This window comes from Phascolarctos cinereus, unplaced genomic scaffold (genome assembly GCF_003287225.1).
Source record: "Phascolarctos cinereus isolate Bilbo 61053 unplaced genomic scaffold, phaCin_HiC Scaffold_4;HRSCAF=312, whole genome shotgun sequence".
NCBI classification, from domain to species: domain Eukaryota; kingdom Metazoa; phylum Chordata; class Mammalia; order Diprotodontia; family Phascolarctidae; genus Phascolarctos; species Phascolarctos cinereus.
The window spans coordinates 125,445,492-125,460,610 of NW_027555847.1; the positions used below are offsets into that span (position 1 = coordinate 125,445,492).

A 15,119-nucleotide genomic window follows, 5' to 3' on the forward strand; every position below is an offset into this window, starting at 1 on the left:
TGGACTTCAATAGTCAGTAAGTATTTATCATGCTTACCGAGGGACATCATGCTAAGTGCTGGACACTTTGGTGGTGGTGGTTGTGGGGAGTCTCTGCCCTCAAGGAGCTTACAATCTAATGGGGAAAGACAATAAACAAAAGAAAGCTAAAAAGAATGAGGGGGTGGAGAAGTACCTGGCCCAAGATCACGGTCAAAGAGTTCCAAAGAGAAATCCAAGAATTCCCACAGCCTGGTGGGAAATGAAGAGTCTGAGATGGCTGCCCTGACCCCTCTCCTTAAATGGAGGAAATAGCTACTCAAGAGATAGCTAAGCGGCATAGCAGATAGAGTGCTGGATTTAGAGTGAGGAAGATCTTAGTTCCAGTCCTTTGCTTTGGATACTTGCTGGCTGTGGGACACTAGGCAATCTTTGATATAATAATTTATCCTTTTTCCCACCTGTTAAATGGAACAACAAAGCACTTATCTTTTTTTTTTTTGGCTAGGCAATGGGGTTAAGTGACTTGCCCGGGGTCACAAAGCTAGTTATGTGTCTGAGGTCAGATTTGAACTCAGGTCCTCCTGAATCCAGGGCTGGTGCTCTATCCACTGCACCACCTAGCTGCCCCTTTCTTACAGAGTAGTAGATGTTTTTCCAACCTTAAAGCGCTGTATACATTCTTGCTATTATTATTTTTATCATTGCTATTATTATATAGCTCCTGTGGTAGCTAGGGCTAGCAGTAAGCAGTGTTTAATCTTTAGTACTTTTCCATCTCAGAGGAAACATTATGGAATAACCGAAAGATTTCTGGATTTTGAGTAAGATGATTTGGATTCATATCTCAGTTTCACCACTGACTGCTATGTGATTTGGGGCAAGTCACTGAACCACTCCGGTCTTCACTTTCCTCATTTGTAAAACAAAATGAGGGCATCTAGATGATGCAGTGGATAGAGCACGGGACCTAGAATCAGGAAGACTCATTTTCCTGAGCTGAAATCTGATCTCAGAAATTTACTAGCTGTATGACCCTGGGCAAATCACTTCACCCTGTTTGCCTCAGTTTCCTCATCTGTAAAATAAGCTGGAGAAGGAAATGGCAAACCACTCTAGTATCTTTGCCAAGAAAACCCCAAAATGGGGTTACGGAGAGTCAGACACAACTGAAAAGACCCAACAACAAAAATGAAGGAACTTAATGAGATGATGTCTAAGGTCCCTTCCAGCTATAATCCTTCAGTCTCTTTTCTGTACCTTTTTCCTACAACCCAGTGCTGTTTCCTGCATGTCCCTCAATCAGAGTGTTATTACCGGACACGTTTCCTCTGTGGCCACGGAAGGAATCCTTTTGCTTGACCCTGGTACTCACTGGTCACAGTAGAGATAGTCTTCTGATTACTTATATTTACTTCCAGCCTATCCAAAAAGTGATCGATGGAGCGCTCAACCTGACCATCCTTGCTTACGAACTGGAAAATAAAAGCACCTACACTGCTCGAGTGAAGTCAAAAGTGTCAGGCTACCTCGGCTACCGTGGACAGTGGAGCGACTGGAGCCCCACCGTTGAGTGGGATAATGGTGAGTCAGCATCCAGTCGTTAGGATAACCTTGAAGGTACTGATATTCTGGAATTGGTTGAGCCGATGGAAGGGGCCAAGGGGCTCTCACAACTGCCCAGTGACCTTTAAAGGGAGCACCTTCAGAGAAGTCAGCCCTCCTTCGGAACTTCCCAATGCGCAGTGTTGGCTGCTGAACTAGAAGAGGCATCATCTGGTTCAGTCCTCTGATTTTACAGAGAAAGAAACTCTGGCCCAGCGCTGAAATGACTTGCTTACGGTTATGCAGATACCAAGCAGCAAAACCAAAATTTGAACTCAGGGCCACTGACTCCAAATTTAATGCTCTTCCTGTAGCTCCACCCAGACAATTTTGTTTTGTGGTCTAGTAAAACTGGACCATTTGCTGTCCCTAGTACGCAGTATTCTCAACTGCTGGGTCTTTGCCCAGGCTGACCCCCTGTGCCTGCAGTGTTCTCCTTCTTCATCTCTGCATCATGGAATCTCTTGCTTCCTGAGTGCAGCTCTGGTGCCCCTTTGGACAGAAGGCTTTTCCTGACTCTTTCCATTGTGATTTCTTTCCCCTCCACCAAGATAATTTTGTGTTGACTTTGTTCCCATTTTGTCCATGTCTATCTGTGGAGATGCTGTCTCCCCCCAAGGCAAGGACTAGCTTGTTTTTCTCTGTGTACCTATCACAGTGCTTGGTACATAATAGGGATTGGGATTGGACTGACAATTTCATTGGATTGGAGAATCCTGGGTAAGGAAATTCCCTCTGTTCATATGGTTTGACACACTCTCTGCAACTTCTAATCTTAGAGAGTTTTCTTGGGGAATTGAGGGGTTAAATGACTTGTTCAGAGTCAAACAGCCAAAGTCCTCCTAGTTTTGAGGCTAGTTCCCAATCCATTATACCACACTTCCTCCGGCACATAGTAAGCGCTTAATACATTAAAAAAAAATACATTCATCCATCTATTCTCTGATTCACATGAGTAGGCACTCAACAAAATGAGTTGATGAATTGAATTGGAGATGACAGATTATAAGCTACTTGAGGGCAGGCACTGTCTTTTGTCTCTTTTTCTATCCCCAGCAGTTAAGCCTAGCACCTGGCAAGTAGTAGGCACTTAATAAATGTTTATTGAATTGAACTGGTCTATTTCAAAAGATTCCCAGCTGAAAATCTATAGCAAAATGTAACTTTGTGCTGGTCTGTTTCCTTCCTAGAGTATGAAAAACCTTTTCTGAGTGGCCTGGAATTGGGGGTGCCCATTTTCTGCATCTTGATCCTGCTGGTTAATTTGCTGTGCTATTTCAGTGTCATCAAGTAAGTACATTTTTGTGGGAGATGTGACCTCCTTCATATTAGTTTAGTCAGCAGACTTCTTAGTAGGCCAAACAGGGGCCGTATTAGGATAAGATATGTGATGGTGGTTACTTAGGTTGTTGATTCTACCACTGTCATCCCTCTCTCTTTTCTCTCCTTCTTTCCACTCCAGTCTCCAGCCTCCTGGGTTAGGCTTAAAATAGCCTTCTGACTCATTTGCTTATCTCTACTCTCCTGCCCCACTCTAATCCATCTTTCACAAAGATGCTGAAATAATTTCCTAAGGCATAGGTTTGACCATGTCACTTCACTGCTCAGATATCCTCAGTGGCTCCCTATTCCCTCTAGAATTAAACATGAACTCCTTAGAACCTTGTATTTAAGGCCTTCCACAATCAAGGTCCAACCTACCTTTTTAGTTCATCATATCCCATCCTAACATCTCCAGCACTTGTTTGTGGGTTTGAAATGTATTATGTGCAAGGCTGAATTCACACTCAGTAAAGTCAGTCCCTTTCTACTTTGGCAAATGAATGATTCAGAAGGGTGGTGTCTAAGATCAGTGTAGTTAGGGTCATGATGATAATAGAAAAATGCCTTGTTGGAGTCAACAGTCTTGGGTTCTATTTCTGACTCCATCATTTAATAGATAGGTGATACTGGTCAAGTCATATCACTTCCTTTAACTTCAGTTGTCTCAACTGCAAATGGAGAGACTAATCTCTGCCCTGTTGCCTACAGGTTGTTTTGGGGAAAGTGCTTTGTAAACCTTAAAGCACTATAGAAATGGGAGTTATTACTATGCAAGAACATTTATGCTTATTTTATCAGAACTGAACTTTTCTGGAGCAAATGGGTCTCTGTCAAATGTCTTGTTGTCTCTTTTTACATTAAATGTTTCTTTAGCCCGGAAAAATATAAAGAACATGAGACTAAACTTCAGGTGACCCAGATTCTAGTCATAACCCTACCACTAAATGTCTTTGTAACTCTTGGTACATTATTTCCCCCAACTCTCAGTTTCCTCTTTGGTAAAATGAGTGGGTATTTTATAAGGAGGTTGGAACTGGTTCCTTTATGTGGCATGGTATAGTGGAAAGAATGCTGAATTGGGACTTAAAAAACTTGGGTTCAAATTTGGCCCTAGTGATTATGTGATCTTGGGCAAGACCGTCATTGAATCCCATGAAACTGTAACGCCCCCGCCCATTACTACAAAGCTGGACACTTGAGGACTTTTTGTGGAAGGATTGCTCAGGTGAGAAGGGGTCAGAGTCCACAGGTATTCTTGACACTTTCTCTCCTTGATTCCTTATATCTTTCTCTGCCTCAACTCCACCAGTTTTTCCTGGGCGATGTTCTTTCCTCTCACCCCAAACTGTCTGACTCATGTGACCAACACTAGAAACTTCTTGTCTTACAGGATTAAGAAAGTGTGGTGGGATCAGATCCCCAACCCAGCCCATAGCCACCTAACTGCCATCATTATTCAGAACCAGCAGGTAGGTGGCTTTGAAGATATCCTGTCACCGCCCACATCAGCTCAGTCTCAATTCTCTGTACCAATGTTGTGAGTAGTAGCATAGGTAATTCAAAGATAGCAGTATTTTGGAATGTATGTATCGTTTAAGTTCTTCCCCAGTAGATTTACTTACCTTCATGTTTTCTTAAGCCAATACTAAAATATATCAGTAACTATTGATCCATATGCCTATTTTCTTATCTCCATAAAATCTCTATGAGAATGACCTGTACACATATGGAGGGTATCTCTCATGAAATACAGGAAGGGAACAGAAATCAGGCTTTCATAAACATTCTTTTATGGCAGATCATTTCTTTATAGTTCTGTAATTGATTGAACAGTATAGAGAACACAAACTATCACTGTATTTATTGTTTGTTGATTACTGGGGAGAGCTGGAGTTGGTTGGGCAGAGGCTGGAGTTCTGAAGTTGCCCCACCTGCTGCCTGGGTGGGGGCACTCAGGATCTTGGAGGGAGGCAGAAGTGAGACCCAAGGCCGGGGCTGATCTGAGTTTAGAGGATTGCGAAAATGAGTTTAGGGAAGCAAACTCCAAGTGGCTTCCTAAATCAAATCACAGGGAGACCTGTTAGAGTAAAATTAAATTCTAGAGTGGATTACCAAGGTGTCCTGGCTTGCCAGGATGGCTACATGAATATACCTCTGGAGAAAACAGAAGAATATGTAAGTAGACAACTAGAGAATAAGCACAGGGATGCCTTTATTTTAGGAAACAATGACCCTTATCTATGGATCCCAGGTTAAGAACTTTAGATGATCTCTAAGGGCCCTTTTAACAGCCTGGCAGCTCAGCCTGCACAACTGTCACTGAGGGGAAAAATTATCGCAGAGAGAGGACCCACCTTCCCCTTTATCACCACTAGATACTTTTGAATTGTGGTGTTGGGAAGACTTTTTAGAATCCCTTGGACAGCAAGCTTTAAAGAATTAATTCAGACTGTTCACAGAAGGTCAAATACTGAAGCTGAAACTTAAATACTTTGGCCACATGATGAGAAGACAGGACTCATTGGAAGAGACTGTGATGTTGGGAAAGATTGAAAGCAAAAGGAAAAGGGAACAGCAGAGGATGAGATGGGTAGGTAGTGTCATGGAAACATCAAATGTGAACTTGAACAGACTTCAAGAGATAGTGGAGGATAGAAAGGCCTGGTGTGTTTGTTTCATGTGGGCATGAAGAGTCAGACACTACTGAATGACTGAACAAAAACAAAATTAAAGAAGAACACTAAAACAATGAGTTCTCTTCTGATGTTTCATAATTGTATGAAGGTGACTCAGGATTCTTGAGAGTTAGTCCAATGGTTTAACCCCTTGCCCATGGCCAGCACATGCTAGTGTACCGTCACTAGGACTGGATATAGAGTTCCAGATCAGGATGCAAAGAGAGTATAAGCCAAAATCTAGTCCAGGTTGTGAAACTTGTGTTTCTGCAGAATGCCAAAATCCAGGGGATTGACATGGAGCAGGAAGCCAGGTGCAGGAGCATAGATTTCAAACTATGTAGATCAGTAGAAGATCAGAGGAGAAGCTACAAGGAAGGTCCATGAACTGAGTCTTTGTCTGAAACAATCTGACTCTCCAAGGGGATGCGGATCAGCCTTGAATGTGCACTGATTTGTCAGCATGGGATGGTCGTAGATCACCTCTCTTATGTCCCCTCTTAATGATAAGGCCATGGGCTTGGACAAGGTGGGAGCACAAACCCCAGCAGGTCCTACCAAGCTAGAAAACACTGAATACATGCTTAGCACCTAACTGTGTGCCTGTCATTGGACAACAAACCTATTTAAGTTCAGATAAGTTCATCAGAAGGTTGGCTATCAGGCAATGAATTGGTTTGGCCACAAGCAGTTAACAAAGACCATCTACTAAAGTTTGAATGGTTTGTAATTTTCATCAGGGAAGAGAGGACCCACACTCAGAAAGTTAGGCTATTGCACTGGTCCAAATGAGAACTAATTAAGGCTAGAACTAGATTGGTAGCTGTGTAGTAGAGAGTATGGGCTATAAGCAAAAGGTATAGTTATGGAGGTTGAAATGACAAGATTTGGCCATTGAATAGATCTGTGGTGTGAGGGAAAGGAAGGAGTCAAGGATGCCAGCAAGGCTGTGAACCTGGGAGATTGGAAAGGTAGGGGCTACCCTTGACAGCAAGAGGAAAGTTCACATGAGTTTCCAATCTAGGGGAGCATGAGAGAGGAGAAAAGTTTTAAAATTTGTTGTGGGCAACCTCTCCACCTTGGATCCACTGAATTTGTCTATAAATGAGTGGGAAATCTTGTTCCTACCTTTGCCAAGGATGACTGTCTATTCCACTGTTCCTTCTCTTTTAGCTTTCAGCATGGAGGAAACTGCCTAAAGCAAAAGAAAAGAAAAAATTTCCGTAAGTATATCAGCTCAACCATAGGCTAGAATGAACTGAGGAGTAGATCTAATGAAATTGGGTAGCAGGCCTAGTCAAATGAGCCTTTTCTGGGCAAATAATGGGGGGAAGGAAACGGGAACAAGCATTCTTTATTAAGCACCTATTAGGTACCAGACACTGTGCTAAGGACTGTAAAAAGATTATCTTATTTGAGCCTCAAAACAGCCCTGTGAGGTAGTTGCTACTATTACCCTCATTTTACATTGGAGGAAGAGTAGCTAGGTGGTGCAGTGGATGGAAAGCCAAGCCAAGAGTCAGGAAGATGAGTCTTCCTGAGTTCAAATGTGACCTCAAGTACTACTTGTGTGGCCCTGGGCAAGTCACTTTACCCTCTTTGCCTCAGTTTTCTCATCTGTAAAATGAGCTGGAGAAGGAAATGGCTAACCACTCCAGCTCTTTGCCAAGAAAACCCCACATGGGGTCACAAAGACTTGGACACAGCTGAAAACCACTCAACAACAACAATGACAATCCATTGAAGGAGACTGGTGGAGACAAAGATTAGGCGCCCAGCGTCACAAAGCTAGTACATTCCTGAGGCTAGACTTGAACTCAAATCTTTCTGATTCTGATTCTGATCCAACATTCTATCCACTGACCCACCCAGCTGCCTCAAGAAATAATGGGACCAGGAGTCCAAAGACCTGGGTTCGAGTTGTGCCTCTGCCCATTTACTAGCCAGGTGACCTTGGCCAAGCTATCTAACATTCTTTAGCAGCCTCATCTTTAAAATTGTAATAACAATTTGTGCTCTGCATAGATAATGTGTCTGAAAGTGCTTTTTATGACAAAAAAGTGACATGTGAATGTCAACTATTGCGATTTATATTTATTTAAGACTGGGTCTCCCTGTCTCTTCACCAGCTACTCGTGGCTCAATCCCAATACTGATGTGCAAGGAAACTTTGACCTGCTCCATTTTCCCAACCTGGGCTGGCTTGCCCTTCCTTGGGGAGCCTGGTGGCCCTCTGCTTCCAGGTGCTTATGGGATTGGTACCAGACATAGTGGACCCCCCAGTGGGTTTCAGCTTCCTGCGGCTCAGAACTCCCAAACTTAAGTGATCCACCAGCCTCTACTTCCCCAGCAGCAGAGACTACAGTCCTGGCCAGTTATGGTCAGTTTAAAAAATCAGGCAGAGGAACCAAAATCAGTTACATCGATTCTGCTTTGGGTAGTCTTGTCTCTTAGCATTTGGTTTTTATTGAGGGTGGGAAAGAGAAAAGGAGACAGCCTGGATATATGTTTATGTTCTGTTAATCTGGTGAGGAGCAAGTATGGCTATAAATAGTAGGCAGAACATTGACCCTTGAGAAGAGGGCAAGGGAATCTGGGGCAGTGGGGAAGCAAGGGGACAGTTTGTAGCCTGGTTGATTTAGAGAGAGAGGATACTATAAAGAATGATCTTCAGTTATCAAGGTGGAAATCATCTTACTGTAATGGTTAAAGTTAAGGTAGACTGAGGTGCAAAGTTCTGAACACAATCAATTTATTAGCAAAGTGTGAATTTACCAACAAATAGGATCTCAGCTTCCCCAGTAAAGCTAAGACCCCAAATGAGAGGGATGGCACTCTTTTATAGTTTTGGAGAGCACAAAAAAAAACTAGCATCATAGATGGAAGAAAATATGGATGGACATTGGGAATGAGGGCTAGCAATAGCCCCCTCTCCTTCCCTCTTGTGACTAAGAAATGTTCATTGTGTGAGTCCAGCTGCATCTTCAAGGACAGAGATAGCAAATCAGGTTTCTTTGGATGACAAACCAGAAATCCCTGAAGGATGGTTTGGTGGTGTAAAGATACTAAACCAGGCTCCCTGGTGTCCACCTGTCTCCTTTAAGAGTAACATAAGAATAAAACAGTGATTTGCAAGAGAATTGGAGTTCATTACACAGACCAGCTCAATTCTGAACTAAGTTCAGACACAAAGAACCATGACTTAGGCTGTTACTGGACAAAATCAATTAACTGTAAGTAGGATCAGTTTAAAAAAAAAACAGAATCAATCTGATTATTTCATTACCAAGACCAAATTCTTAGTTGTCACTATCCATATACCTAGAACTATTAACATTGGCGAAGCGGTCACTGTATAGTGTAAAGAATAAGGACCTTGAAATAGAAAACTTGGGTCTGACTCTTGGCTCCAATATTTACCAGCTGTGTGACCATGGACAGATCATTACTTTCTTTGAACCTTAGTTTCCTCATTTGTAAATGATGGAAATAATAGCATATTTTAGGCTCTTAATTTTCTTTTTTTTTTAAATTTAACAAAATTCTTTTTTTACCCCTCACACTTTTCCTCCTTCCGCTATTAAAAAAATAAAAAAGAAAGAAAAGAAAAAGAAAATCCTTTTAACAAATATGAACAATCAAAACAAAATTATTATGTTGGTTATGTCCAAAAGAATATGTCTCATACTGTACCCTAAGTCCATCACCTCTGGCTAGTAGATAGCATTCTTCATGATGCATCCTCTAAAGTTCTTAAGTCTTTCAAAGTTGTTTGTAACCTTGCAACCTTGTCAGTATATACATTGTTCTCCTGCTTCTGCTCATTTTACTCGGCATCATAACATCCTTTCTTGGTTTCTCTGAAAGCACCCTTCTCATCATTTCTTACAGGACGACAATATTGCATTACATTCTTATACCATTATTTGTTCAGCCATTCCCCAGCTGATGGGCACCTCCTCAGTTTCCAGTTTTTTGCAACTAAATGAGGATCTATATTTTTGTACATAGTGGTCCTTTTCCTTTTTCTTTGATGTTTTTTTTTTTTTTTGGTTTTAGGCAGTTGGGGTTAAGTGACTTGCCCGGGGCCACACAGCTAGTAAATGTCAAGTGTTTGGTCTGAGGCCACTTTTGAACTCAGGTCCTCCTGACTTTAGGGCCGGCACTCTATCCGCTGTGCCACCTAGCTGCCCCTCTTTGATCTCTTTAGGTACAAGTCTAGTAGTGGTATCACTAGGTCAAAAGGTATGCACAATGTAGTAACTTTAGAGGCATAATTCTAAATTGCTTTCCAAAATAGCTGAACCAGTGCATAGCTCTGCGAACAGTGGGTTAGTGTGCCTGGTTTTTTTTTTTCCCAGCCCCTCCTACATCAGTCATTTTTTTCTCCCTTTTTGTCAACTTTACCAATCTGATATGAGGTAGAATGTCAGCATAGCTTTAATTTGCATTTATCTAATTATTAGTGATTCATAGCATAGAATCATAGAATTTAGAGATGGAAAGGCCATTAAAGGTCATCTAGTTCAACTCCCTCATTTTGCAGATGAGAAATCTCAGCAAAATTAAGTAACTTGTCCAGGATCACACAGCTAGTAAGAAGGCAGGGCTCCTGACTCCAAATCCAGTCGTCTCATGCTGCCCAATTCTACTTGTCCCGTCTTAACTCACAAGACTGTGAGGAAAGCACTTTGTAAAACCTATAGTACTATACAAATGTGACATAGTTGCAAACATACACAATGAATAGAAGTTGAACAAAGTCTCCATGTATTAACTCATCTTTTTTCTTTATTTCCTCTCCAAAAAATTAGGCACTGGAAGATATGCCTTTCCAAGTTGTTTCCCTGTTTGCTTAGCCACAACTCAGCAGAGAAAGAAGAAGACACCCATCTCCCTCTCCCCAGCAAACGAGAAAGCTGGCCAGTAGAAGCCTGTAGGCATATCTTAGTGCCGGAGAAGATCAGTGTGGTGCACTCGATCGAGCTTTATGAGGCTGAGGTGGAAAGTGAGGAAAGGGATGCTGATGAGGTTTCCTTCCCCCCATCCCCCGAGAATAGCACAAGCAGCTTCATGAAGAACAGAGAAGCCCTTGCAGACAGGTTTGTCCAGATGCTGTTCCTTGATCTCATAGGAGAGGAGACTTTCATGTCATGTTCCAGCAAGCCATCTGGGAGATACAAGGATTTGGCAGATGCAGCCTTGTCACCACCTCAGGAAGGCAAAGAGCCAAGCCCCTGCTGGGACAGCCCTACCAAGCTGGGCTCACCCATTTTCCAGAGTGGTTGCCTGAGTGGTCCACACATTTCTGAGAGATCTGAAACTGTCTGCCAGAGTCCTTGTGTAGATGTTGCCTCTCCCCAGGCCAGACAGTCGCCTGAGCCCCACCAAGAGCAGTGGCAGTTTCCTTCAGCATCCCAAACTCAGGATTTAACAAATGCATCCATTTCAGAAGCGCCCCAGGTTGTTGATGATAACCCTGCTTATCGAAGCTTCAGCAGCCTCCTGGCCCAATCCTTGCCCAGGACTGAGGAAGAGCTGAGCCTTCCCTTGGGCTCATCTAGCTGTTCATGGGAACAGATGGCCCTATGCCTTGGAGACCCTGATCTGCAGCATGGGGTTAGCTGCACAGAGGACTCTAACACGTCTTCCTTCCATGAAAGCGAGCCATCTTCTTTGCTCCAGTCAGAGGGAGAGAGCTGGGAGGAAATCCTAAGACAGAGGGTTCTCAGACAAGAAGGAGATGTCACTTGCCCCACCATTTTAGCCACATCGGGCTACCGGTGTTTTGACAATGCTGTCAAGCAAGGCAATGACCAGAATTTTAAGGCAGCTAGCTTTAATGTCTGCAAAGAATCTGGATATCGATCTTTTGCAAGTCTCCTGAATGACTCTAGGAAAGAGACCTCTCCAGAGACCTCTGGTGATGAGTCTGAGTCTGGAAAAGGGAAAGGGGGATACAGGCCATTAGAAAGTCTTATTTCTCCTAGCCAAGAGGCAGAGGAAGTGACTCCACTTCCACTATTTACCTTTGGCCTGGATTTAGGAGACCCTCTCCCTCAGAAATGCCAGCATAGCCCTGTGCCCTCCAGTTTCCTCAAGACGTACAGTCCCCAGGAGACATCAGAGGAAGAGATAGGAAAGCACTCTCTGACATTAGGCTGGAATGGCACCAAGAAGCATGAGGACACCCCTGAGGAGTCCTCAGTCTGTTCTAAGTTAGATTTCAGCAGTGGCGTAGTCTATTCTACCTTGACTTGTCATGTATGTGGGCACCTAAAGAGATGTCCAAGTCCCAGTGAAAATTATACACCCTCGGGCAATGCCCAGAGCACAAAATGCAACTGTGTGCTTGAGGTCCTAGAAACATTGCCTCATCCTCTCACAAAAGCCACCAGCGTCTGCCCCTTGGAAATAATGGAGAGTGCAGAGAGTAGGGTGTCAAGGACCTCTTCTGTGGAGTTTCTCAGGGAAAACCATTTGGAGGAAGAGTCTTCTCTAGGAACATGTGTGGCTCTCCTTCCTCAGAACTGTGAAGATCCGTTTGGCTCCACCTCAGACAAATGGAAAGGATCCCTTCATTTAAAGCCTAGCCCTGGTGGTGTAACGAGCCCAAGCCAGCCCTTCAGCCCCAACGTGGCAGACTGTGAACATGAGGGCAACACCTACGTAAAAGTTTCTTAGATTAGCTTTGGGGAATTTGGCAGTCCTCTCAATCAACAGTGATATACACTTGGTTTAGGGAATCATTGTATTTCCTTTGTGTGTGAAACATTTCCTCCATGCCGACCATTACTGAGTAGAAGACAATTTGCCGGTCCTGTTACCTGAGAAGAAAATCGTTGTCCATGTATGAGCCAGACACATGGATGACAACCTGATGCCTATTCACTAGGGGGTGGAGGGGAGCAGCCTTGGACCTCAAAGCAGACAATCTTAATTCTGGAGGCTCATTAAACACTTTGCCATAGAATAAAGAAGTATGCCTGAGCAAGGGATGGGGGGTTACGTACAACCCTTTTTCCATCCTCTTCTCTCTTCACTGTCCTAAAAGAGCCTCTTTGAGGCCACCTATCCCTTAGTGCAATACAGGGGCCTCAGAGCAGCCAACGATCTAGCAATTTGTGGTACATGCACAGAACTCCCCTCAAAGCTGGACACTTCTCAGAAAGAGCTTTGGCAAGGCCCAGGGTAGACACAGTTGGTGACTTACAGAGAAACAGCCCCTCAGTGTTTTGAATGTTCATGAATTTTCTGCCTCTGGATGCTCAGATCATTCCTGGCTCCTTTATGACCCGATGATTTTAGAAACTGCAATTCCCCCAGCACCTTTTCCATTGGACACTCTGTGTTGGTGGCTTCTAGCTGGGGTATATTCCCTTCTTCCTCTCCTTCTCACTTGCCAAACGTCAATCTAGAAAAGCCTCAAGTGCCTTCTGGAAATCATAGAACATTGAAGATGAGAGCCCAAAGGGAACTTTGAACATAGAATGTTCAAGGAGAAGGGTACCTTAGAACATAGAATGTTGAAGTTAGAAGGACCATTGGAGACCTCCTAATCAAATCCCATCCTTTTACAGAGGAAGTGAAGTCCTGATCAGGAAGGTGAAGCACCTTGCCCTAGGTCACGCACAGCTCAGTAAGTGGCAGAGCCAAGGGCTCAAACACAGGGGTTTGATTGCCAGTCTTCTCCACTAGCTGCATGGTGAGAAAGCACCAGACTGCCAGGTGAGATCCATTAAGAAGCACTTTAATAATTACTACTTATAATAGCTAGCATTTATGGAGTGCTTTAAGGTACCCAAAGTTATCTCATTTACACAGGCTATCTCATTTGTACTTCACAACAACCCAGTAAGGTGGCCTAATGTTTTTAGGGAGTTTTAGGGCTTCCCACTAGGTTCCTGCTATATTCTGGGATACTGAGTAGAAAAAGCCTGCAAAGCTACTCCCCATGTGAGATGAAAACAGCAGTAAGTCTTATATTCTGACACTTCCACCATTAGGTGTAGATAATGAGGACAACTCCCAGTTATCCATTTTGTGGATTATCCAAGCCTTTTGTTGCTCTTATCTGTCTTTTGGATGTTGCCCAGCTACTTTAGCAGATGGTTGAAGAGAGAGATCGGACTTGACTTCTGTTGAGTAACTAGTGAATTCGATTCAATGCAAGAAAGCATCTACTGAGAGTGATGTGCTAAGCAAGGCAGCTGGGTGACTCAGCCCATAGAGCACTGGGCCTGCAGTCAGGAAGACCTAAGATACAAGCTGGCCTCAGATGCTTAGTGGATATGTGACCCTGGGCAAATCGCTTAACCTTCATTCACTTCAATCCACTGGGGAAGGAAATGGCAAACCATTCTAGTGTCTGTGCCAAGAAAACCCCGTGGAGAGCATGGTCCACTGGGTCACGAAGAGTTGGACACAGCTGAATCGACTGAGCAACAACAGATGTGCAAAGTGGCAGAGACGTGGTGACAAAAAAATAGTGTCTGCCCTCAGGGAGCTTACGTTCTGTCAGGTGACAGGAAGAGAATTGGGCAGTGTATTCGACTAGCACAACTTCATCTTTCATCATTCCCTGTCCCAGGACAAATACCAGAGCCAGCAATGGTTGGTCCCAGGACTTCCTCTCCCAGCAAATAAATACCTCAGCATTTTGGTTAATGTGGAAATTATTGTGCCTGGAAGCAGGTGAAATGGTTCTTGACATAGTCACTCTCACATTGACCTCTGGAGTGTTCTAACTACATGGTCTAGGAGAAGATTGAGAAGGTGGGAGGAATATTCTGGAACTGCCAGAGATATTGTATTATATAAACATTTGTATTTTCTATAAGGATTTCTTTTTTTGTTTACCGAAAGGGGTGTGTGTGTGTGTGTGTGTGTGTGTGTGTGTGTATGGGTGTGGGTGTGGGTGTGGGTGTGTATGTATATACATGTGCTCAGTACATGTGTGTACATACAGATCAAAGCTGGGAGTATGGGGGAAGGGGCAGGGATGTTATATGTCTGCTGTTTGCTTTAAATAAATACATTTCAATTCAACAAGTCTATGCTGGCTGACTACTATTTGTTCAATAAAGAAACCTTTATTAAGTACCTCTTCTATTTGAGGACCTCTGCAAGGTTCCTTGGGGGTGGCGGTGGAGGAGATTTTCACTGGAGTATGAAAAACCATGATGCCAGACTGAGTTTAGACTTCATGACAAATGCTTTTGCAGATAAGCACAGTAGAGACATTGAAACATGGAGGTCAAAACTATTGACTCCAATTCAATAATTATTAAGTATCTACTATGTGCAGAGTACTTAGTGGCAGATTTTAGATATTCTGTTAATTCCAGTGATTTAGGTCTGTATAATATCCCCTGGATAATTCAGTCAATCAATGAATAAGCATTTACTATTTATGTGCCAGGTACTGTTAGCTCCTGAGGGTATAAAGACAAGTCAGATAGTCCCTACCCTAAATGAACTTACATATATTTTTTTTTTCCTGGTAACACAGGTAGTGCTTTAATCACTAATACAAAT

At 43.2% G+C, this 15,119-nt stretch overlaps 1 protein-coding gene across 6 annotated transcripts in view; it reads left to right on the plus strand.

Moving 5' to 3' along the window:
* IL4R (interleukin 4 receptor) overlaps nt 1-14,635 on the plus strand; it is a 62,351-nt gene extending 47,716 nt beyond the window's left edge. For all 6 annotated transcript variants that reach the window (XM_021006356.2, XM_021006353.2, XM_021006354.2 and 3 more), the window contains 5 exons: nt 1,401-1,563; nt 2,775-2,874; nt 4,298-4,376; nt 6,756-6,805; nt 10,397-14,635. In XM_021006356.2, the coding sequence (XP_020862015.1) occupies nt 1,401-1,563; nt 2,775-2,874; nt 4,298-4,376; nt 6,756-6,805; nt 10,397-12,266 (2,262 nt within the window). In that variant the 3' untranslated portion in view covers nt 12,267-14,635. The remainder of the gene's footprint in view (nt 1-1,400; nt 1,564-2,774; nt 2,875-4,297; nt 4,377-6,755; nt 6,806-10,396) is intronic.
* Nucleotides 14,636-15,119: the final 484 nt, after the last annotated feature.